At 40.9% G+C, this 22993-nt stretch overlaps 1 protein-coding gene across 2 annotated transcripts in view; it reads left to right on the top strand.

Moving 5' to 3' along the window:
• Positions 1-22993, top strand: part of LOC149080742 (uncharacterized) — a 108056-nt gene that overhangs the window by 49983 nt on the left and 35080 nt on the right. For both annotated transcript variants that reach the window (XM_089237421.1, XM_089237422.1), the window contains exons 4-7: positions 3234-3378; positions 12290-12414; positions 13830-14087; positions 14255-14427. In XM_089237421.1, the coding sequence (XP_089093547.1) occupies positions 3234-3378; positions 12290-12414; positions 13830-14087; positions 14255-14427 (701 nt within the window). The remainder of the gene's footprint in view (positions 1-3233; positions 3379-12289; positions 12415-13829; positions 14088-14254; positions 14428-22993) is intronic.

Raw genomic sequence — 22993 nt, forward strand, 5'->3', positions numbered from 1 at the left:
TAAACTGTTATCATCGTCCTGTTTACTACTTGGACAGGTTTTTTTTATTTTTTTCTGAAAATGTGGGGGTCGATAATAAGTTTAGCACAAAAAGATGCACTAGGGAGCATTTTCGAAAATTGTGACATTACTTCTTAAACCACGAACTATGATCAGCAGTTCTGGCTGCTCTGTGTCCTGTAAAAATGTTGAATCAGAATTCCTCACGTTCAACATCTTGTCTATAAGTCACTAAAACAAGGTGCAATTTGACGTGATACAGTCTCGCCGCAGATCTCAACCGGCCTACAACGGTATAATTATTCATTCATTATGTTTCACTTACTGCGAGTTGAGAAAAAAACTCATAGTTTAAAAAAATTGATTGCAGATGGCAGCACTACGCATAGCAAGCATTACACAGAAACAAACTTCTCGGAAGGTTCACTATACGTACACACACATTCCAACACGTACCAATTCGCTAGAAGTTCCGCAGAGGAATATGGACGACGTGCATGTCTGGTTTAGTAGCAGTAGTAGTAAATTTATACTACTAAGTTTATACACTACCATTATTAGAACTATTAAAAGAGTTTATTCACTCTGCAAAAATCAATTATACTGTCATCTGTCAAACATCTGTCTCAGTTTATCTCAGTGATTCACAACGTGGGCGTTAATGCCCCCTTGGGGGCGATGGAATGTTCCGGGGGGGGGGCGGTAGAAGCTACGGAAATAACATAGGATCCTATGGGTTAGATTGCGTTGGGGGCGATGGGACAAAAAAGGTTGGGAAACTATGATCTATCTGAACCTAGTGCCGCAATAAGGTGCTTGGTCAAGCGGGGCGAGCACGCATTTTGCCTCCCTCTCGTAATGTCCAAAGAGAGGTTAGAGGTAAAAATTTAGGCCCGTTCTAATGCGGCGCTTTGGGCATCAGACCCGCTTGAATCCACCCCCCCCCTCCCCGTTGCAGCCATGTCTGCACATTTTTTAATATTTCGGGCCAATTTTAATGTACAAGTGTCATGGGTAACAGCACGCACCGCATTTTACAGTCGATCCTTGAGAGACATACTTCCAACCTGAAAAAATTATTCAAATGACGTGTAGAACTCAGATATTCATTACGTCATTCGTATGCAAGGGGTTGTAGTAGTTATTAAAATATGCTAAAAAAAACCCTTTTATACGGACACCCCCTGCGCTCCAAAACATAATTATAGACTTGTTACCCTGTCTCTTTTGGGGTTTGAATGCACATTCTCTCAAAGGGGGTTCCCGAACTCCTTATTTAACTTGATTACTTTCGTTTTGCCTGACCTCACACACGGTTTTTAAAATTGTATCTGTATGTACATGACTCGGGGTCCTTTAGGCCCCTCGCCAGGGCCCCCGAGTTACTTTTTATTTTTATTTATTTGTTTTGTTCAGAGTCTCGCACTATTGTGTATATATTTATAAAAGTATATGCTACTTTGAATCTAGTATTTCAATGCATATTGTCGAAGGATCCTCTAGGTACCCTAAAATAGGAGCCCCCGAACTCGTTGCATAATTTTATTCTCTTCGTCGTGCTTTCGCTAGTTTGTGGGCACCTGAACTAACATTCTTCCTATTGATATGCCCTCTATAGAACCGCTTTAGCGATCTCTAAATGTCTCGCTGGTTTTTCAAGTGAGCTGGAAATGTGTAGCGGGTCGCTTAAAGTGCTGTGAAACTGTCGCGCGTCACTCAAATGATTTGTAACTATGCCGTTGATCACTTAAATAATCTGGGAATGTCTCGCGGGTAATTGAGTGATGCAAAACTGACTGCGGGCCGCTTAAGCGCTCCAAAACTGTGCCACATTCCACATAAGAGATATGCGATCTAGAGATCTCCAAATGTGCCACAAACTTAAGTGCTCTGGAATTATGCCGTGAGTCGTTCAAGTGATCTTTAGATGTGTCGTGGGCCACTTAAGTGATCCGTGAACGTGCCACAGGCCTACTTGAGTGATCTGAAAATGTGTCTCACGGGACACTTAAATACTCTGGAATTGCGCTACGAATTATACGAATTACTTAAGCGATCTGTGAATGTGCCGCTTAGTTCATTTTCCCCAAAATTAGGTTTGAGGTGACGGACTACATCAGGGCCGCATTTGTCCCGTGGGCCATAAGTTTGGCATTTGTGGCTTAGAGGGTGGGTCACAGTGAATTTCTTAAGGAAATAAAAATTGTGTTCTTAGCCATCAAATAGCACTGAATTTAACAGAAATTGATTATAATAACATGTAAAGGTATTTTCTTCCCAAATTAAGTTTTTCAAATACACTTTTTTTACATCAAATTTTTTTTTTGTTTTATCGCCGGGAGGGTGGTGCTATTCCCCCCCCCCCCACTACCGCCGCGCGTTCGTATCTGATCCCAATATGCGTTAAGAGGGGGAAGGGGAGTGCTGACGAAAAATTGTTGACAAGGGGGGTCCAAGTTTTGCTGACTTTTGCTGACGGGGGGGGGGGGAAATCAAAAATGACTAAAATTCTGCTGACGTAATACTTGAATGGCCCCTAAGTCCTAATTCGGCATTTATCTCATCAACCGTTCGTCATAGAGGTATGGGGTCTCAGTTTGAAGAATGCTCTCAAGATGTGTTCAGAAATCACCCTGCACCAAAACCACAGATACGGTCTCCCCCCGTCCTTTAACTTACAATTAGAAAGATTCCCCGTCTGTTGTCTTGAGGGCCAACAAAAAATGTCCACGTTTTCAAGCACAAAATTCTCTGAGATATTTGAATCCAAAAAATAGAGAAAAGTTGCGAAAGAGAGAGAACACCATGAATTAATGAACACCACTCATTTTTCCCCTCATTTCCACGATTCTCTACCACATTTTCTCCGATCTTTGAATTCAAATATCTCAATGAATATTGCATCTAAAAACGTGAATTTTTTTTTTTTGGTGACCTCAGAACAGACAGGACAACAAATTTGTAATTGGGAGTTAGAGGATAATTGGGGGGACCATGTAAAAATTTAGATTTTTTTACTTTATGACACACCGTAATTTCACTGAGATGGGAGAAGGGGCGGATTTTGAACACGTTTTGGACATTTTTTTGAACTAGAACCACACCTCTACGACGATCGGTTGATGATATAGAAGCCGAATTAAGACTTACAGGACACCCTGTATATGGTATTATTTTTATTTTCTCTCATGTATGGTTTTTGATCCTGAAACATTTTACATATGTGCATGTAGTAGCGCCAATATGCCAAAGGTTGTGGACATTCGAGCGAGTTGTCGGCTTTGAAATTTCCGGATTCGACGACCGAACCGTTCCGGGTGTAGCTTCGAGGATTCTGTGCGAGGAACTTTGTCTCAGAGAGAAAGGTTTCATGTGCAGGTGAGTGAACATTAACATCATGTTTTTAGGATCATGTTTTTTATTGATCTAATATCAAATCGCAATCATATAAATGACGTGTGTCCAAATAATTCAATGTGCTTTTACGTGTTTTCTGTTTTGAATGCTCTGACTTTCAGGCCAACAAATCCGGTCTATCGCCATCGGCAATTTTACTACATACTTTCTCGACCCACTAATTGACTGCCGTGGGAAAAAGCTAGATGAGCCCTTAGGCCTCCGCCCCTGTAAATATGCCTCTATCTCTAAGTCACTCTTTGGAAAGTCCTCATGCTTATACAAACTCCCTATGTCACTGTTTTCGTAACTCGCATTCTTACACACACACTCCCTAGGTTACTCTTTTGGTCGATCACAAACTTGGTGTCTCAATCTTTAGGTCACTCCCATGCTCACTCACTCTATAGGTTACGTTCATCGTTCATGCTCACACCCTCTCTAGGCTACCCACATGCTTGCGCACATTCTTAGTCACTCTTTTGGTGACTCACATGCTTATATACATATACTCTACATCATTGTTTTACACCGCTTATAGATTTGGTGCCTCACTCTTTAGGTCACTCCCATAATCACCCAATCTTTAAGTCACTCCCATGCTCACTTAAACTTTAGGTCGCGCTCATGCCACAGGTGATGAAATTTCCTGTCCCAAGCCACTCTTTTGGTTGCTAACTGGGCCCCTGGTGCCTCGCTCTTCAAATTTTTTTTTCATTCATGTTCTTGCACACTCTTTTTGTCACCCACATTTTCCAACACTCTCTAGGTCTCTCATTTGGTTGCTCACTGACACTGGTCCCTCGCTCTCCTAGTCATAGGTTTCCAACCGGTGTCCCGTTGAACCCCAGAGCCTTTCAGGCAGAGGTGGATTTAACGACGGGCGCACCGGGCTCATGCAATAGGCCGCGAATTCTGAAGTTGGCCCCGCATAACCTCAACTATACACTTTTTTTCTAATTTAGGGAGCCTAATATTTTCTTCTGCTCCCGGGGCCCCGACCGACCTTAATCCCTCTCTACTTTCAGAGGCTCCGCAGTATCGGAAGCTGTAAAATTTTCCATTGTTTCACGATAAAAAAATTTCTGTATTGGAGACGTATATTATACTGCTGCCAAAGCGCAAATGCTGCCAATACTCGAAATGGCCGGAGATCCCTGGCCAGAGTTTTATGTGCTGATGTAATATGGCCCGGTAGACGCCAAATCTCTTTTTTTTTTTCATCGCCAACGTATGATACATGTGCTGTATTGAATTAGCTCCATGTGACAAGAGAGAGAGAGAGAGAGAGAGAGAGAGAGAGAGAGAGAGAAAGTATAAAAATAACAATATGAAGAAATATAGTTTTTCATCAAATTTTTGAAAGAAAAAATTATTGCCGTATCGTGACTTGAGTTGCCATAGCTAACGTGGGCACAATAGTCACGAAAAAACACACCAACTTGGCAATGACCCCGAATCATGTCTTTTGTTTTCGGACTTCAGCCAGGGATCTCCGGCCACTTCGCTAACTGGCTGGCTATAGTCCAAAATTCGGACATTGGTCGGGTCAATTTACAACGAAACCGGCCAATTCGCGATCTGGCTGGCCACTTGGCGAACCAGCCAATTTCGGGATTTGGACTACATGCTTGTTGGGGTTACAGGGGGGATGGGACGGTCGAGAAACCATCAAGGGTTCCACACGGAATGAAACGTTGGAAACCTCCGCTCTAGATGACATTTGACCATTCAGATGCTTGCCATATGCTTTGGGTCACTCTTTTGTTCACTCGCCGATCTTTTCCCGTGCTCTTCAAGTCACTCGCTGGCCTTGCTCTTCACTCTCTAGGTCACATGTGGACCATCTGGTTGAACGAAACGGTGGCCTAGATTGTCGGTAACTTATTTCGTCATTCAAATTTTTTGTAAATGCGCCTTTGGTTATGATGATCTAAAGAAAAATCGCGACGAACCGAAGAAAAGAACCGCACAGCAAATGGATGAATTTCACGTTATCTGATAAGTTATCGGACGCAACGTGCGTAGATGGCGTAAGCAAGCGAAAGAAAGAGATATGCTTTTGTAGCAAATAACGCATGAAACGCTCCCGTCGGAGTAGCTCATCTGGTAGAGCACCAGTTCCTCAGCGCTGGGAATCCCGGATCGAAACCGGGCTCTGGCTTACGATGGGCGCATCTCCTCTTTGCTCCAGTTTACTGGGGGTTGGCCAACCATACGAATGTACATTGAGGGGGGAAGCGCCCATCGTTATTTTTGCTGATGTCTCTAAGTACCAGGTATTATTGGAAATGTGAGAACTAATTTATGCTAAATATAGCAATTATTCTTAAGCAGTATTCTTATTCTAGCAATATTCTTAACCCTTTGTGTAAGGTCCAAGGGAATAACGCACCCTGTGCCAAGAAAATTGGACAGACACACACCTTGTGCCAATAAAATGAAAGCCACTAATACTTTATAGAGTAATCTTCCGCGTATGCAGCAGGGCTGGGCAAATATTTTGTATATGCAAAACAATAAATCATCTATTGCCAAATCGTGACCGGGCATCAGGGCTGGGTTTTTTGTTTTGGACAAATCTAAAAAAAAAAATTGCATGCCCGGTCGGGCATGTAACTTGGAAAAAAAAAACATGCCCGAAAAACATTGCTTCATTACTACAGTAGAGCCTCTCGATAACGGAACACCCATGGGACCAAAACTTTTGTTCGCTAACGGGGAGTTGTCCGCTATTGGGAATAACCTCGTTTATACGACTTTCACATTTATACGACGTTTGGCTTCGGTCGCAATTGGTTTCTATATGTTACTGTGTGCCAAAAATGATGCACCGATGATTATGCATAATCATCAATCGTCTCGATAAAGAATGTCCGATTAAATTTCTCTACATTCATCACCTTTACCGGCGATTATGCATAATTTTCAAATAAAGTTGGAAAGTCTGATAAGTACAGAAATAATAACCTTTATTAACCTTAACCTTATAACCTTCCTTCTCTTCATTAAGCCACGATTAATTATTTTTCCCCGTACATGATACGAGCACTACATATATTTTGCAATGCTAATTAAATTAAATTGAAATAAGTGTGAAAAGAAGACAAAAACATTCATAACAATGTTATTGTAATGTTGGCTTTCTTCACACGTATCAACATATACCAACATTACAATTCGAAATCAGCACCCTGGACCATAGTTATGTTCAGTTAATCAAGTAATTAATTGACGCATTATCATATTAACGAATTTCATATACAAGCTTGGGATTATACATAATCACCATTGAATATGATAAATTCCCGACTTATGAACAAAAATTCACCAATTTAAAGGCAAAAAAAATTAGTTTGCCTGATTTTACTGTCGGGAGTATCCGCAAACGGGGGGAGTGAAATACATTAAAGCCCTATCGCAATGCGACCGGGGATCAGTGAAGTGTCCGCTAACGGGGAGTGTCCGTTAAGGGAGAGTAGATTTATTTACTTCAACGCAAAAATAATCCGTCTTTGCCAACAAATAGAAAATACGCCAAAAAAGTTGTTGCCCTACACAACTATAACGGAATATTTATTTGCACATTCAGGAACATTAAATCCCTCTCCACCTAGATCCAAATAATAATAATAATAATTTTATTTACATGCATTGGTTGCAAAACATTGGCAAAAGGCCAATTTTATAATATCAACAGATTTTAGAAATGTTAGTTTCATAATGTTTCAGAAATTCTCAGGAATCGATTGATGTGTCAAGTTTTTGTCTAGGTATTTCGATCGATAGTATGTGTAAGCATTACACAGTGGGGAAAGAACATGCGACCAGGTTTCGGGAGAATTTTTATTACAAATTGTACAGTTTACGACTGGGTTAATGAGAAGCACCTTTCCATTCACGCAAATACAGGGTGATGAGCGGATAAGCCCTTATTTCAAAATTAAATATCTCTACAACAAATATCAATAGAATTATGCGGTAAACGGTACGTTTATTAGCAAAACTGTAAGAATGTTGTACAGAAATTTCGAAAATTTAGTTTTTTATTTTTAAATTTTTAAAATTTAAAAAAAAAAACAAAAAAAAAACTGGAGATTTTGGGGTTCCGAAAATCCTCATTTGTGTGAAGAGAAACCACTGCATTCGCCTAAAGTTACTGCATGGGCTGCGGTATGCGCCATGTGTGCTGGCAAACTGTTCCAAAATTGTAACGTAACGTTAAGTAGTAATCGTTTCTCGCACGAAGAAGGGGGCCGATAATGCCTCTGGCGCATACCGCAGCAACCTTAGGCGAATGCAGTGGTTTCTCTTCACACAAATGAGGATTTTTCGGAACCCCAAAATCTCCAGTTTTGTTTTTTAATTTTAAAAAATTTAAAAAAAAAACTAAATTTTCGAAATTTCTGTACAACATTCTTAAAGTTTTGCTAATAAACGTACCGTTTACCGCATAATTCTATTGATCTTTCTTGTAGAGATATTCAATTTTGAAATAAGGGCTTAGGCCCCTTTCACACGGAGCGGATGCGGACGCGGGTCCGCATACTCTTTCAAACGAGCGCTGAAGATGCGGACGAATCGCCCGCATCTTTATTTCGAAATTCGTGTATAAAAACTGTTTTTTCGCAATTTTTGTAATTATTTTTCTCCTTCACCCCTGATTCAGTGCCCATAGGCAGCCTAGAGGCATTCTTTGGTGGTTTTTATCATTGAGCCTAAAGATGCCGCCATTCCGATCCTCACAAGTACTCGATGGGAGAAAATATCTTAAAACATTTTCAAAAAATTTTGAAAAAAAATCTGTCTTTTCGGTAAAATATGAAAGAAAAATTCCAAAAACATCCAATGTTCGAAAAATCCAATCCAAAAACATCCAAAACATTCGATGTTCCAAAAAAAAAAAAAAAAAATCCAGCAAATATCAAAGAATTTGCAAGTATAAAAAAAGGGAGGGGTTGGGACTTTCAAAATGTCTGTGCTTAGAAATATTCACATCACAATTCTGTCTTAGGCCGGGATTACACTATAAAAGTTTTATAAAAGTTCGTTTATAAAACTTAAAAAATTCAACCAATAGGCGGATCTGTTAAGTTCGCTCGAATGTAACAGATATGTTTATTGGTCACATTTTTCAAGTTTTATAAAAGAATTTTTATCAAAGTTTTATAGTGTAATACCAGCCTTAGGCCGGGATTACACTATAAAAGTTTTGTAAAAGCTCTTTGATACAACGTGAAAAATTCAACCAATAAGATCACCGGTTGCATTTTCTTGAATGCAACCGATGCGCCTATTGGTTGAATTTTTCAACTTTTATAAAAGTTATTTCATAAAACTTTATAATCCCGGCCTCAAGTCCGGATTACAGTACAAAAATTTGATAATAATTCTTTTTAAAAAAGCAACTAAATAAATTTATTAGTTGTTTTTTAATGTTTTATAAAATAACTTTCATAAATCTTTTAGAGTGAAATCCCATCCTTAGATTAGTCTCTTTTCTGAAATATAAAATTTCTTTTTTTTTTCAGTTTGTAGACTGAATATGGAGTAAAATATACTTGTAGATATCGGGGAACCACCAAAAATATTCAAGTGCTAGGCAGGGCCGTCTTAAGAGCGTCATGGGCCAAATGGTTCTTTTGAGGCCCTACTTTGCAAATTCTAGAAAATTTCAAACGGATCTCATTTTTGTGGGGCCCCTCTTCTTCTGAGGCCCCCGGGTGGGCCCATGCGTTAAGACGGCACTGGTGCTGGGGTCATCAAACGTCTTAATCCGGCCCTGAGTGAACACCGTACGTGGATAACATTGTTTAATAAAAGTATTTTTTTTTAAGTTTAAAAATATTAAAAGGTTAAATATTTAAAAAAATAATAAATATTTAAAAAAATATTTCAAATATTTATAGTTTTTAAATATTTAAAAAGAAAAAATTAAAAATGTTTAATTAAATTTAAAAGTTATTAAAGTATGTAGTCAATTAAATATTCGTAATGAACAGAACGGCTTATAATTTTGGTCCCGTCAGTGGCCGTTGTTGGCAGGTTTTATTATATAAAACTGTGAAATATGGACAAAAGGCAGTTGAAGTTGCTATATCTCAATCTCAGAAGGAAACGAAGGGATACACGTATGTAGGTACATTATATTAATGAGCAGGGACCATCATATGGTGTTTTTAAGGGTATTTATGGCAAATAATTAAAAAAATTCCGTGCAAAATCACCTTCAAAAAGTAGCCAAAGATGCGGACGAATTCGCTCCGCATCCGCATCGTCTGAATAGCTCCGAATAAACCTATTGTCAAAACTTCTATGTGCGGATGCGGAGCCCGCACTTAGGTTTTGACACATGCGGACGACGTCCGGACCCGCATGAACATTTCCTAGGTGCGGAGATTTTTCGGCTCGTCTGAAAGGCGCAGTATATCCCAATTGTTAAAACTTCTTCCAGACCCGCATCCGCTCCGTGTGAAAGGGCCCTTATTCGCTGATCACCCTGTACTTTCACATTTATATATAAGATAAATAGAAAATTGCAATACATATTTTTTCTTTGCACCGGTAATAATCACGTGACTAATATAGTAGATTCTGGATTATCCGGCCTAACGTGGCGAAAGGCGGGCCGGATAACAGAAAAGCCAGATATTCCGGATTTCTATAAATGCTCACTTCTTACCTCCACCCATATCATCAAAAACACCCATTTTATACCAAAACCCGCTCCTATTCATATTTTCTGACCTCTATGTACAGGTGAGTATTTATTATGTACTCAACTGTACGTTTTAAAAATTGTTTACAGAGCTAATGCTCTAAGAATAAAAATATTGGACACATTTCAGGTTTTAGGATTAATTTTTTTTACGCCTATCTTGATTGCAGGAAACATAAAATCATATTACATAGTACCGCATGTGAACACAGCATGAACACAACCTGGATTTTTGATCGGGGGGTTTCGATTTGCTGACTTTTGATGACAAGGGGAAAAGGGGTGGGGGTGAATTTACGTCATCAATCACCCTATATAAAAATATTAAATATTTTTAATGACATTTTACTCGGTGCGCCAAAAACGAGAAAAACCTTTCGCTAGTTTGTGGGCACCTGAACTAACACATTCTCCGTATTCATAGGTCACTTTACATAGCCAATTTAGTGACCTATAATTGGTTCGCGGATCTAAGTGTTCTGGGAATGTGTCCGGGCCGCTTAAAGGCTTTGGAACTGAGTTTTGAACTGAAATTTTGAGTCTGGTCTGGTCCCCGCATCACTCAAGTGCTCCGTAATTATGCCGCGGATCACTTAAGTAATCTGGGAATGTGCTGCGCGTGACTTGAGCCATGTCGAACCACACTGGAGGGCCGGGGGGGGGGGGGACGATTAAGTGCTCCAAAACTATGAGGCATGTCACGCAAGGGATCTCTAAATGTGCCACAGACCGCTTAAGGGTTCTGGAATTTTGAGCGGGCCACTTAAAGCAATCTCTAAATGCGCAGCTTAGTTCGTTTTTACGAAATTAGGTTTCAGGTGGCGGGCCACATTAGATAACCCTGATGGCCACATTTGGTCCGTGGGACATAAGTTTAACATATATAGCTTAGAGGGTATGTCACAATGAATTTCTTGAAAAGAAATTTTGAGTTGTTAGCCTTCAAATAGCATTGAAATTAACAGAAATTGATTACAATAACATATAAAAGGCATTCTTTCTCTTCAAAAAATATTTCTTGCATTAATTGAAAAAAATAAATTTTTGATCATCTGGGCCCCCCCCCCCCCCCATAGGTCTCTGATCCCACCAATATACATTACGAGAAAGGGGGGGGGTCAAAAATGACTCAAAATTTGCTGACGTATAAACTGAACGGCCCTGATTTGCGCAAAAACCGGTCTGGTTCGAGGAGTGGTTAGCACTACGCGAGAGATTTTAATGGTCGATTTTATGTAGCCACACCCCAAAACCGGTTTTTTGTGAATCTTTGAATCACACGGAGCATTATTAAGCAATAATTTTTAACTAGTCCATATAGTACGGAGACCTCCAGACCAACCATGGCCCCCGCTCTGTCCCCCTAGGGGATATAAGCTGGTTCGTTGGTTCGTTTCAGGAGACGTGGGCCTATAGTACGGATAATCAGGAGTCTACTGTATTATTATATTATCATTAATATTATAATATACAGGGTGTCCTCTAAGTGCCAATGCGGCTATTGCCTCATCAACCATCCTCGTGGAGTTATAGTTGCAATTTAAAAATTCCCAAAAGGTGTTCACCCTGTATTAGTTCTGAGTATTGGTCTTATACAGTGTGCAACGAAATAGAAAAATCTAAAATTTTATGCGGTCCCCTCCTTGTCCTCTAACTTCCAATTAGAAAGTTGTTGCCCTGTATCTCCTAGGGCCAACAAAAAAAATTCCAAGTTTATAAGTTAAATATTCGCTGAAATATTTGAATTAAAAAATCTGTGAAAAATTATGGAAGAACAGCGAAATCTAACAGGTACAACGTTCCTTTCCCCCTCATCTATACTGTCCTTTCCCAACATTTCTCCGATTTTAGAATTTGAATGTCTCAGCGAATATTGCACCCAGAAACTTTGTCTTCAGGAGAGGCAAGGCAACAACTTTCTAACTGGAAATTGGAAGGGCAGGGGGCACAGTATAAAAATTCAGATTTTTTTTTTTATATCTTGCTACACGTTGTATTTTCACTAGGTACAGGGTAATTTTTGAACGAATTTTGAGCATTTTTTTGAATTGAAGCCGTATGTCTACGGAGGACCGTCGATGAGAGAAAGGGCGGCCGCATTAGCAATCACAGGGCACCCTGTATATTGAGATTGCATCGAGATTATTTAATGATGCTTGACTTTAATTTATAAAGGTCAGGAGAATACGACTATTCTTTCCAGCAATGCAGGCTCAGCAGCGAAGACCGCAGGTCTCAACCTTCGTCTTTCAGACCCGCGTTCGGTGAAGTCGATTATTTTGAAAACCAATGCGTACCAGGTAAGTAATTAATTCTCAAAGAAAAAAAATCAATCGATCATTTTTTTTGTCGTTTAATTTGTCATTGAGTTAATAATTGATATGTATATATACCATAATCTAATCTGCGGGTTATGCTGGAGTTTTTCTTTCTAACATTCGCTTAACAGTGCATCTGTGATCGTGGTAACGGTAGAAGCGTAATTATGTGGTTATGCCAACTTTGATGGCTACACAAATGGTTTTACCGCCCGTCATTTTCGTTCTATGCTAATTTTTTAATGACAATTTACCGCCCCGACCTGCAACCCACTTACTCTCCGCCCTGTACATACGCTTCTCTGTGTCGCCATCGTGGTTTTGGTCACTCGCATATTTACATACTCTCTGGGTCACCTTTTTGGTCGCTCATTGACCTGCCCCCCCCTCCATCACTCTCCAAGTCCCGTCACAATTGCGACGGTCACTCACGTACCTCCTCACTTTATGGGTCATTCCCTCATGCTCACGCAAACTAATGCTACGAAACCATACATGTATCTCGTTCATATTCCTGTGCGGAACTGCTAACGAATTGGTGCATGTGGGGGGAATGTGAGTGTACGCGGTGTGAATATTGTGAAGTTTGTTTTCGTGCAATGTTTTTATAGTGACGCCATCTGCCATGTACTTTTTGAACTATGAATGAAGTGTAATGATTACGTATCTGTATAGTTGTAAGCCTGTTTGCTCTTTCTGGTGAGACTTTTTAACGGGGAGATATACCTACTTTACCGCACACCAGTTCCGGTCATATATCGCCATACGGTGATTTCTAACCAGTCGAGTTGGGTGGGTGAATGAAGGCGCCATCTATCGGTTCTCACTACAGGCTTGGTAGGTAAAGAACTTGTTTCTGTTGTTTTTTTGCCGGATTTGAACCCGTGAAACTGGACGGTAAATGTTGGGGAGACGGAGAGATCTGGGACGCAACTGTCTGCAACCGATAGGTCAACCACTGTGTTAAACTGCACCAGAACTTTCACCCCCTCCCCCGACCCAAGTTGGGAACCCACAGAAAACCAACTTCAGCCGACCACCGCTTGCACACTCTCTACGTTACCCTTTTGGCCGCTCATTAGAATGGTCCCGCACTCTACAGGTCTTTCTTTAGATCATTCACTTGCTTCGACGCACTGAAAGTCAATCTTTTCATCGCTCACTGACATGATCCATTGCTCCCTAGGTCACTCTCTGGTCATCCTCAAGCTTAGGTTCAATTTAGCATTGATACATTTTCCCTGTACATTAGAGGGCGCCCAAAAGTAATTTGAAAAATGAATAAACAAAGAAAGAGGATGTGAGTATGAGAATGACCCCCTCCCCCCTTCCTTGCTACGGTTCTGCACAAACGAGTGTTCTGAACAACGATTATAATAAAATCGATTTTATTACAGATGGCAGCACCGGGTGTAACTACGAACTAAAGGAGGATCTAGAGGTGGAAAGAGTGGACGGAGTACTGACTGCGTACAGCGAGACTGAATGCCAGGAGAGATGTGACTCTCACACGCTGTTCCTGTGCCATTCTTTCAGCTACAACCCGTCTTCGGCTCTGTGCAAACTCAGCAGCGACGACATGTATAACTTGGGACCGAACGCCGTACGTCGGAGGACTGGCAGCGAATATTTCCAGAAATCGAACTGTTTGGACCGTAAGTATTAGTTTGTTTTGCTATTTCTTGCAATACGCCGTGTCTCCACAACGTTGTAGAATTCCATCCAGGTACGTATTGGCGGCTTCTTCATAGCATTGGTACCGAGATTAGAGCTGTTAGGAATACATTTTCTTATATTGTGCTTTCCTATCCTCCCTGAACAGTGAAACTGACCTGCAGTCCTGAAGCGATGGAGCTGACCCTGAACACGAGAGATCCGTTCAGCGGAAGGATATATTCTCTAAGCCATCCGTACTCCTGCCAAGTGTACGGCCAGAAACAGACCTCTACACGTTTCGTGATGAGCATCAAAGGCAGTTGCGGTGTCGAAGAAGAAGTAAGTTTTTGAAAATAAAGTTGAACCATAACTTTCATAAAAGGTATCTTTTCCCTCTAATTATCTATAAATTTGCATCCCCCCCCCCAATAAAAAGTTATTTATTACTTTATCTTTATGGGGGAAATGGCTGAAATGGCTTATTAACCATTTTTAGCCATTTGAGCCACAGATCAGGGCAGAAAAAAAAAAGTTAAGGGAATTTTAATGGTTTTAAGGTACAATTTTGGGGCTTCTGATTGCAAATTTAGTATTGGTTTTGTCAGATTATCTGGTTTATGAGATAAAGTGAAAATTAAATTCCAATGGTAATGCATAAGCAGCGTACAAATCACATTGAAACTGTGCGTTATAAATAAATATACAGTAAAACCTATCTTTTTTGCGAGCGCCATTGACACAAAAAAAAAAAATTCGTCCGTAAAAGAGGGGCTGACAGTTAATCAGGGGTTTGAAAACCATACATTTATTAGGTATGTTGGAATTATTATTCAGCCATAAAAGAGGGGTGACATGACCGCATCTGAGAACTGTCCATTAAGAGGGGTTTTACTGTATATCATTTCATATCGTACATCGCCCATGCTCTATCGACAATTGTCAATTTTATTGCTTCGCCGAGCCCCCACAACTCGGTCAAGCTTTTGCCGCGATATTCCGGTCGATATTCAACCATGGCCAATGCCTCTGGGTAGCCAGCTTCAGCTTATATTCCCTATGGGGACAGAGCGGGGATTGGGTCATGATCGGTTTTGGGCCCAGGTGCCGGTCGAACGAACTTTGTGTTGCGGGCTCCCAGTTGAGTCACCAGCCGGCCAGGTGCCGGCCAAAGAAAAACATCGTATTGCTTGAAATAAATACAGTAAATCATTGACAATGACTTTTCAGTGATTTTTAGTCATTTTTGAGAGCTGATTTCGAATCTGTCATTGGTCTTGTCAGATTGGCTCTTGTTTGTGAGATAAAAGGAAGATTAAATTTCAATAGTAATACCGTAAGTATACAAATCACACTATGAGCGTATGCATTATCTAAACATCTAGAGCCAGTTCGGCAAAATCAGTGCCAGATTCAGAATCAGCGCTTCGAAATCACACCAAAATCTTTGAAATATCTTTGTCAATGAGATTTACTGTATTCATTTATAACACAAAATTTTTACGTGGTTTTTATGCTACTTATGTATTCCATTGCAATTTAATTTTCACTTTAACGTTCAAACTAGAGCAGTCTGACAAAGCCAATGCCATATTCGAAATCAGCGCCACAAAATCCTCTTGAAATCACTGCAGTATCTTCTACAACAAAATCAGTGTTGAGCAGTGTACAGTATACTATAGCTACGCTTTGTTCTATTCTGAGGTTCACGAACACACTAAAGGAAAATATGCGATGGCTCTTTTCCCATTCAAAAAATGCCTTAACACATTTCGTAGCCGATTCACAACATGGCGAAGACCTTATTTTTGAGCCAAAGCGTGGCAAAATGACATTTATCTTGTGGAAACAGAAAAATAGGCATATGTTGCAGCTGAAGTAATTTTCGAGAATGTTTTCTTAAAAATTAAAATAATAGAATCTTAAAAAAATGGCCATGTTGTCTTTTTGATACTTGCGTTACACGGGCAAATATTGTAAGAAATAATCACAACTCATTCAGAAACGAGTGCTAAATAGAAACCATCGTGGAATTTATCCATTATAAACTGAAGAGCCAAAAAAACTGGTACAGGCATGCGTATGCAAATAAAAAGACATGGAACCAATCAGAGTAAGGCGCTGCGGTCGACAACGCCTGTATGACACAACGAGTGTCTGGCATAGTTGTTAGATCGGTTACTGCTGCTACAATGGTGGGTTATCGAGATTTAAGTGAGTTTGAACGTGGTGTTATAGTCGGCGCACGAGAGATGGGACATAGCATCTCCGCGCGAGGTAGCGATGAAATTTGGATTTTTACGTACGACCATTTCACGAGTGTACCGTGAATATCGGAAATCCGGTAAAAAATTAAATCTACGACATCGCTGCGGCCGCAAAAAGATCATGCAAGAACGGGACTGACGAGAATCATTACACGTGACAGACGTGCAACCCTTCCGCAAATTGCTGCAGATTTCAATGCTGGTCCATCAACAAGTGTCAGCGTGCGAACCATTCAACGAAACATAATCGATATGGGCTTTCGGAGCCGAAGGCTCACTCGTGTATCCTTGATGACTGCACGACACAAAGCTTTACGCCTGGCCTGGGCCCGACAACACCGACATTGGACTGTTGAGGACTGGAAACCCCTTTGCCTGGTCTGACGAGTCTCGGTTCCAATTGCTTCGAGCTGATGGAAAGGGGAAAGGGTATGGAGACAACCTCATGAATCCATGGACCCTACATGTCAACAGGGGACTGTTCAAGCTGGTGGAGGCTCTGTGATGGTATGGGACGTGTGCAGTTGGCGTAATATGGGACCCCTGATACGTCTAGATACGACTCTGACAGGTACGTAAGCATCATGTCTGATCACCTGCACCCATTCATGTCCATTGTGCATTCCGACGGACTTGGGCAATTTCAGCAGGACAATGCGACACCCCACACGTCCAGAATTGCCACAAAGTGGCTCCAGAAACACTCTTCTGACTTTAGACACTTCCGCTGGCCTCCAAAATCCCCGGACATGAACATTATTGAACATATCTGGGATGCATTGCAACGTGCTGTTCAGAAGAGATCTCCACCTCCTCTTACTCCTACGGATTTATGGACAGCCCTGCAGGATTCATGGTGTCAATTACCTCCAGCACTACTTCAGACATTAGTCGAGTCCATGCCACGCCAACTGCATACGCCCCATACCATCGCAGAGCCTCCACCAGCTTTAAAAGTCCCCTGTTGACATGTGGGGTCCATGGATTCATGAGGTTGTCGCCATACCCGTACACGTCCATCAGCTCGAAGCAATTGGAACCGAGACTCGTCAGACCAGGCAACGTGTTTCCAGTCCTCAACAGTCCGATGCCGGTGCTGTCGGGCCCAGGCGAGGCGTAAAGCTTTGTGTCGTGCAGTCATCAAGGGTACACGAGTGGGCCTTCGGCTCCGAAAGCCCATATCGATGATGTTTCGTTGAATGGTTCGTACGCTGACACTTGTTGATAGCCCAGCATTGAAATCTGCAGAAATTTGCGGAACGGTTGCACGTCTGTCACGTTTAATGATTCTCGTCAGTCGTCGTTGGTCCCGTTCTTACATGATCTTTTTCCGGCCGCAGGGATGTCGTAGATTTAATTTTTTACCGGATTCCCGATATTCACGGTACACTCGTGAAATGGTCGTACGTGAAAATCCAAATTTCATCGCTACCTCGGAGATGCTATGTCCCATCTCTCGTGCGCCGACTATAACACCACGTTCAAACTCACTTAAATCTCGATAACCTGCCATTGTAGCAGCAGTAACCGATCTAACAACTATGCCAGACACTTGTTGTGCCATACAGGCGTTGTCGACCGCAGCGCCTTACTCTGATTGGTTCCATGTCTCTTTATTTGCATACGCATGCCTGTACCAGTTTTTTTGGCTCTTCAGTTTAATACAAACAACACGAAAGAAAGAAAACAGAAGCCTCAGTTCTTAATGCTATGTATAAATCTTCGAAGGGCACACAGAGTCTCTTTTGAGTACACCAATTTCGACGGTATTGGTGGCCATTGGATTGATAGCTTCCGTAGATCACGTTCAAATACAGTTCTCTGAATTGTCGCCTTTGAACACTGAAAGATCAGACGTTCGGGATCCTCCTTTACCTTTCCGCAACTGCATATGTCACTCTCTGCTAAGTTAAATCTTTTGAGATAAGATTTGAAATTTCCGTGTCCAGTTAAAAACTGGGTGAGAAGGAAATCCGGAAAAAAGTAAGGTTGCTTTAACTGATGATGCACTGTCGAAAAAAACGTTTTGTCCATTTAGCCGTACTGGATTTTAAAAACTCGGTATTCCAACTTCTGTCGACTTCTTCTCGGTAGAGGCGTTTCCAGAACGAATATGGAATTATATACATATCAATGTTCTCTTTTGACAAACTATTGATCTCAATGAACTATTAGTGACTGGTTCATTTTGCAGTGTTGTACAGATGCTAATCCAATCTGTACGAAGCATGTATGGAATTCGATAAGTGATACCACTGTCAATCTGGAATAGTACCGGGTTATAGTCAGATCCGAGACTACTGAGCATCTCAATGGTGACTCTGTGTATTAGGTTTTTTCTCAAGTCAAAGTCAAGTACATCTGGCCTATGCTGAATGTTGTAGGGATAATGTGTATGTGATTGCCGTGTATGAACATCAATCATATTCGAATGACAAAAATTGGCGAGTATCCTACCACCCCGATTTGTTGTGATGCTATTGAAAAATTACCTTTTAGAGTTGAAATTGCCACCTACAAATATGGGCTTATTTCCGTTGCTCCTAAATAACGCTTTTAATAAGGGGATATCGAGTCGGTATCGGGGTAGCTTGTAGAGCGAACAGATTACTATCGGTTGTTGATTTGGGTGATGTGCCCTAATGGCGATGGCCTCACAAGTTGCGGATGGAGAAAGATCAACTGTCTCGGTATGAAAATTCCTCTTGATAAAGTATTTAGCCCTGGACCTCCCCCACTTCGGGGGGGGGGGAGAAGAGCTTACGTTGCTTCTTGCGACAGAGCCTGGGTGTCTCGCGGTTTCTCCAGTTTCGTGATAAAGTATAAGGACATCCCCTCATGGAAGGTTGGGGCGATGAAGCCTATGACATTCATATGTAGGAACTTTAAAGTTGCGTGCCGGTGAAAGCCACGATTCTTGTATGAGAACTGCGTACGGGTCAAATCAAATTCATGGAGGTTATTAGGAATTCCGTCAGTGTCCCAGCCGAACATTCTAAAATGGTTAGGAGCCGTTGGAAAACGGCTTCTAATTATCTGGCAGAGCTTTACTATAGCTATATCCCACTAATCAAAAAAATCGAATTCACTTATCATTTTCTGCTTTTTGCGAATATCAAACACTAATACGATAGCAATGATGTTACTAATTGCTATCGTGTTAGTGTTTGATATTCACAAAAAGCAGAAAATGGTAAGTGAATTAGATTTCCTTGGCTAATAGGATAACCTTCGCAAAACTCTGCCAGATAACTGCGAGCTTATCTTTCTCCTCAGTGGTATCCTCGTTCCTCTCAACTATCTTTTGCGACGGCCCTTGAGACTCTAAATCCACCAGTGGGTCCTGGGCGTCCGTTGTTGAAGAATGTTTCCCCCCCACTCAAAGTATGAGGGGTAGGACATTCCTTCAGTGCTCCCACACATTTGTGGATTTTGTTTACCACCTTAGGCTGGGCCGAGTGTTTACTTCCTTGGAAGTCTATGAGATTGACTCAAAATTTTTCTTCTTGAGAGGCGTTTTCACCCGAAGGAATGAAAGAGAGGGTCTCAGGTTTAGGCTAGGACATCCTTGAAATGAGTTCCACACCACAACGAGAACACTTGTTTTTATGTGCTTTGTTCGTATGTTGGGGGAAAATCTTGAACTTTGTGCGCAAATGCGACAGACCGCAGAATTAAAATAGGCCGAATGGCCAGAAAAGCCTCCGCGCGAAGCTCGTGACGTCACTAAAGTCGTCCATTTCACCTTTATAGTCATTGGAATTTAAAATATACTGTTATATCCAATGGCTACTGGTGAAATGGGCGACTTCAGTGACGTCAAAGCTTCGCACGGAAGCTTTCTGCTGCAGAAGGTGTTGGTCAGACACGGGCGTCCGTTTCTTCCCGAAATTGATTTCCCCCTTGCCTAGCACGGACATTGTAACCCTTGCCCCTAGAGGGCGCTAACTTTTAACGAAAAGTGAAAATTTAAATCTGCACAAAAGCTATATAGCTTAATGCGACATTCACCTTCAGACGTTGACACTAGATGAAAGGGGTATGGACAGGGCCGTCTTAAAGAATATCATGGGGCACCCCGGGCCAAGTGATTTTTCTGAGGCCCTACCTCTCAAATTCTCGAATAATTCAACTACTTCTCATTTTTCTTAGGGCCCCCCCCCTCTTCTCTAGAGGCCCCCGGGCCGTCCCCAGGTAGGCCCATGCGTTAAGACCCCACTGGGTATGGACTGCTATTATAGCGGTATTCGGGACCCCGATAGACTAATTTTTGTTCTGGGAATATATTTTACGCATCTGTTTTGATTTGCGTCTTTTTTTTTTCGCAATCTTTGCTCCTAGAGGGCGCTAACAAAAAGTAAAAATTTAACTAAATCTGCACAAACGCTATGTAATGTGATACACAGTGCTGTAATCTAATTACATAGACACATAATCTAGTTCAGTCACATAATCTAGCAACTAGATTATTTATATTCCATGCAAAAAAAATTCAATTAATAGCTTTTGAAAAAAATAATAATTTCAACGAAAGGTAATAAGTGAATCAGAATCTTAAGAATTGTAAAATAAAAAATTGAGCATGATTTTCTGTAATAGTCTGTTATTCCCAGGGTGACCATACGTCCCGTACTTCCCGGGACAGTCCCGTTATTTTCTGTATTTTTTCCGACCCGACTTTTTCTGGCAAAAGTGTCCCGGTTATTCCCGTATTTCACACGAAGTCTACTTGAATTTTTATTCTTTATTGAAGTCAAAGATTGAAATTATTTTTCAACTCATAAATTATATTATGATAATTACAACTACAAATGAGAATATTGATCTCCCACATTTGTCTTGGAGAACGTTTTGTTGTTCGTGGAATTCATTTCAATCCACTGCAATTTTCAGTAATGCTTCATTTCCCGCCATTGCGATTTTTTCCGTAATTTCAACAACATTTGGCAACTTTGTTCGGATTTGGCGTCGTTTTTGGCAATAATTGGCGATGTCCCGTATTTCTCTCGAGGAAATATGGTCACCCGAGTTATTCGTAGTCATGGACATATGAATATAGAATGAACAAATTAAATAACCTGACACATTTTCTGTGGAGAAAAAAATTAAATACCCGTCAGGCAAATGTTAATTAAAGAGGAGAGTCATCAATTTAATTCTTTAAATGGATTTGACGCCACTTTTTCGCCATTGAATTACATCAAATGAATTTGATATAATTATATATTAAAAGAAAAAACAACTATTTTCCAAATCGCTGAAAAAGAAATATTGACCAATATTTAAATATTGAGTCAACTAGCACTTATCGAGAGAAGGAAGAAAGAGGGGATGTTTGAGTAATTACACTCCTTCCCGTCCCGTTCGACCAAAATGGGATGTATGGTCACCGTACTTGCAAACGGAACCTTTTCCCGGGAAAAAGTTATCAGGAACACACCCGGGTCCAGATGTGATCACATGAAGGTACGTGGACTGTAACACGTGAGCACCATGGGAAAGGGGGAGGTTCACTTTTTTTAACTTTTGATGACAAGAGGAGAGCCCATATTATATGCAAATGCATATTTGCACATGTATTTGCATATTTTTTAGCAATGATGCATGATTAATGTCTATTTAGGCGTTTTAAGTGCCTTTTTGCCTGACTATTTTGACCGTTTTTAGTGCCTAAACTTCCGGTTTCTAATAACGAGTATTCATATTTCTCATCATTATGAAAGCATGTTAAAGGCAATTTCCAATAGATATTATGCATGTGAATATTTCTATTGGAAACCGAAACATATTTTGCTTTAGTGAATGATGCGATTATCGCCATAATCAATAAAAAGATTGGAGTAAAGTTAAGTTATCGTCAAGAATGAGAATTTGCTCCGGAAATATCCCTCGAATCGGTATATCGTTCTGATCCCGTTATTCTAAAAGACGATTCGTCTTTCCACATGTAAATCTGAATGACTTCCATCGCAGAGAATTTCCTAACGCTTGTCGTTGATGACAAGGTGGGAGCCCATATTATATGCAAATGCATATTTGCACATGTGTTTCAGCCGCTTCTTGGTAGTCAAAGAAGGACCTATTGAATGTCACTGTACGTCCCATCAGTCACGCTGACTGGATTAAACCTTTAGCCGCATCATCCGAGGACATCAATGCTAGTATCGACGCTGCTCCAGTGTCAGCTCCGAATAACGTCACCTTGGGACACGTGTTGGATTTGATGTACTTGGGATGGATTTGATGTCACCTTTATGCCATTGAATTACATCAAATGAATTTGATAGAACTATATATTTAAAAATAAAACCAACTATTTTCCGAATCGCTGAATAAGAAATATTGACCCGTAAAACACGGGTCATATGGTCAGTTAGCACTTAACGAGAGAGCCATGACGTTGAGCGTGGGAATGAAGAAAAGTGGGGGGGGGGGGGGGTTTGTGTTTTTCGAGTAGTTACACTGCTTTCCGTCCCGTTCAACCAAAATGGGACGTATGGTCACCGTACCTGCAAACGGAACTTTTTTTCCGGGAGAAAGTTATCAGGAACACCATGGTGCGATCACATGAAGTTGCGTGGACGGTATTAAGTGAGTACCCATGGCAGGGGGGGGGGGGGGTTCGCTTTCTTTTACTTTTG

This window comes from Pholcus phalangioides, unplaced genomic scaffold, assembly GCF_987345545.1.
Source record: "Pholcus phalangioides strain wild (caught in Gottingen) unplaced genomic scaffold, Ppha-v1.0 ptg000010l_1, whole genome shotgun sequence".
NCBI classification, from domain to species: Eukaryota; Metazoa; Arthropoda; class Arachnida; order Araneae; family Pholcidae; genus Pholcus; species Pholcus phalangioides.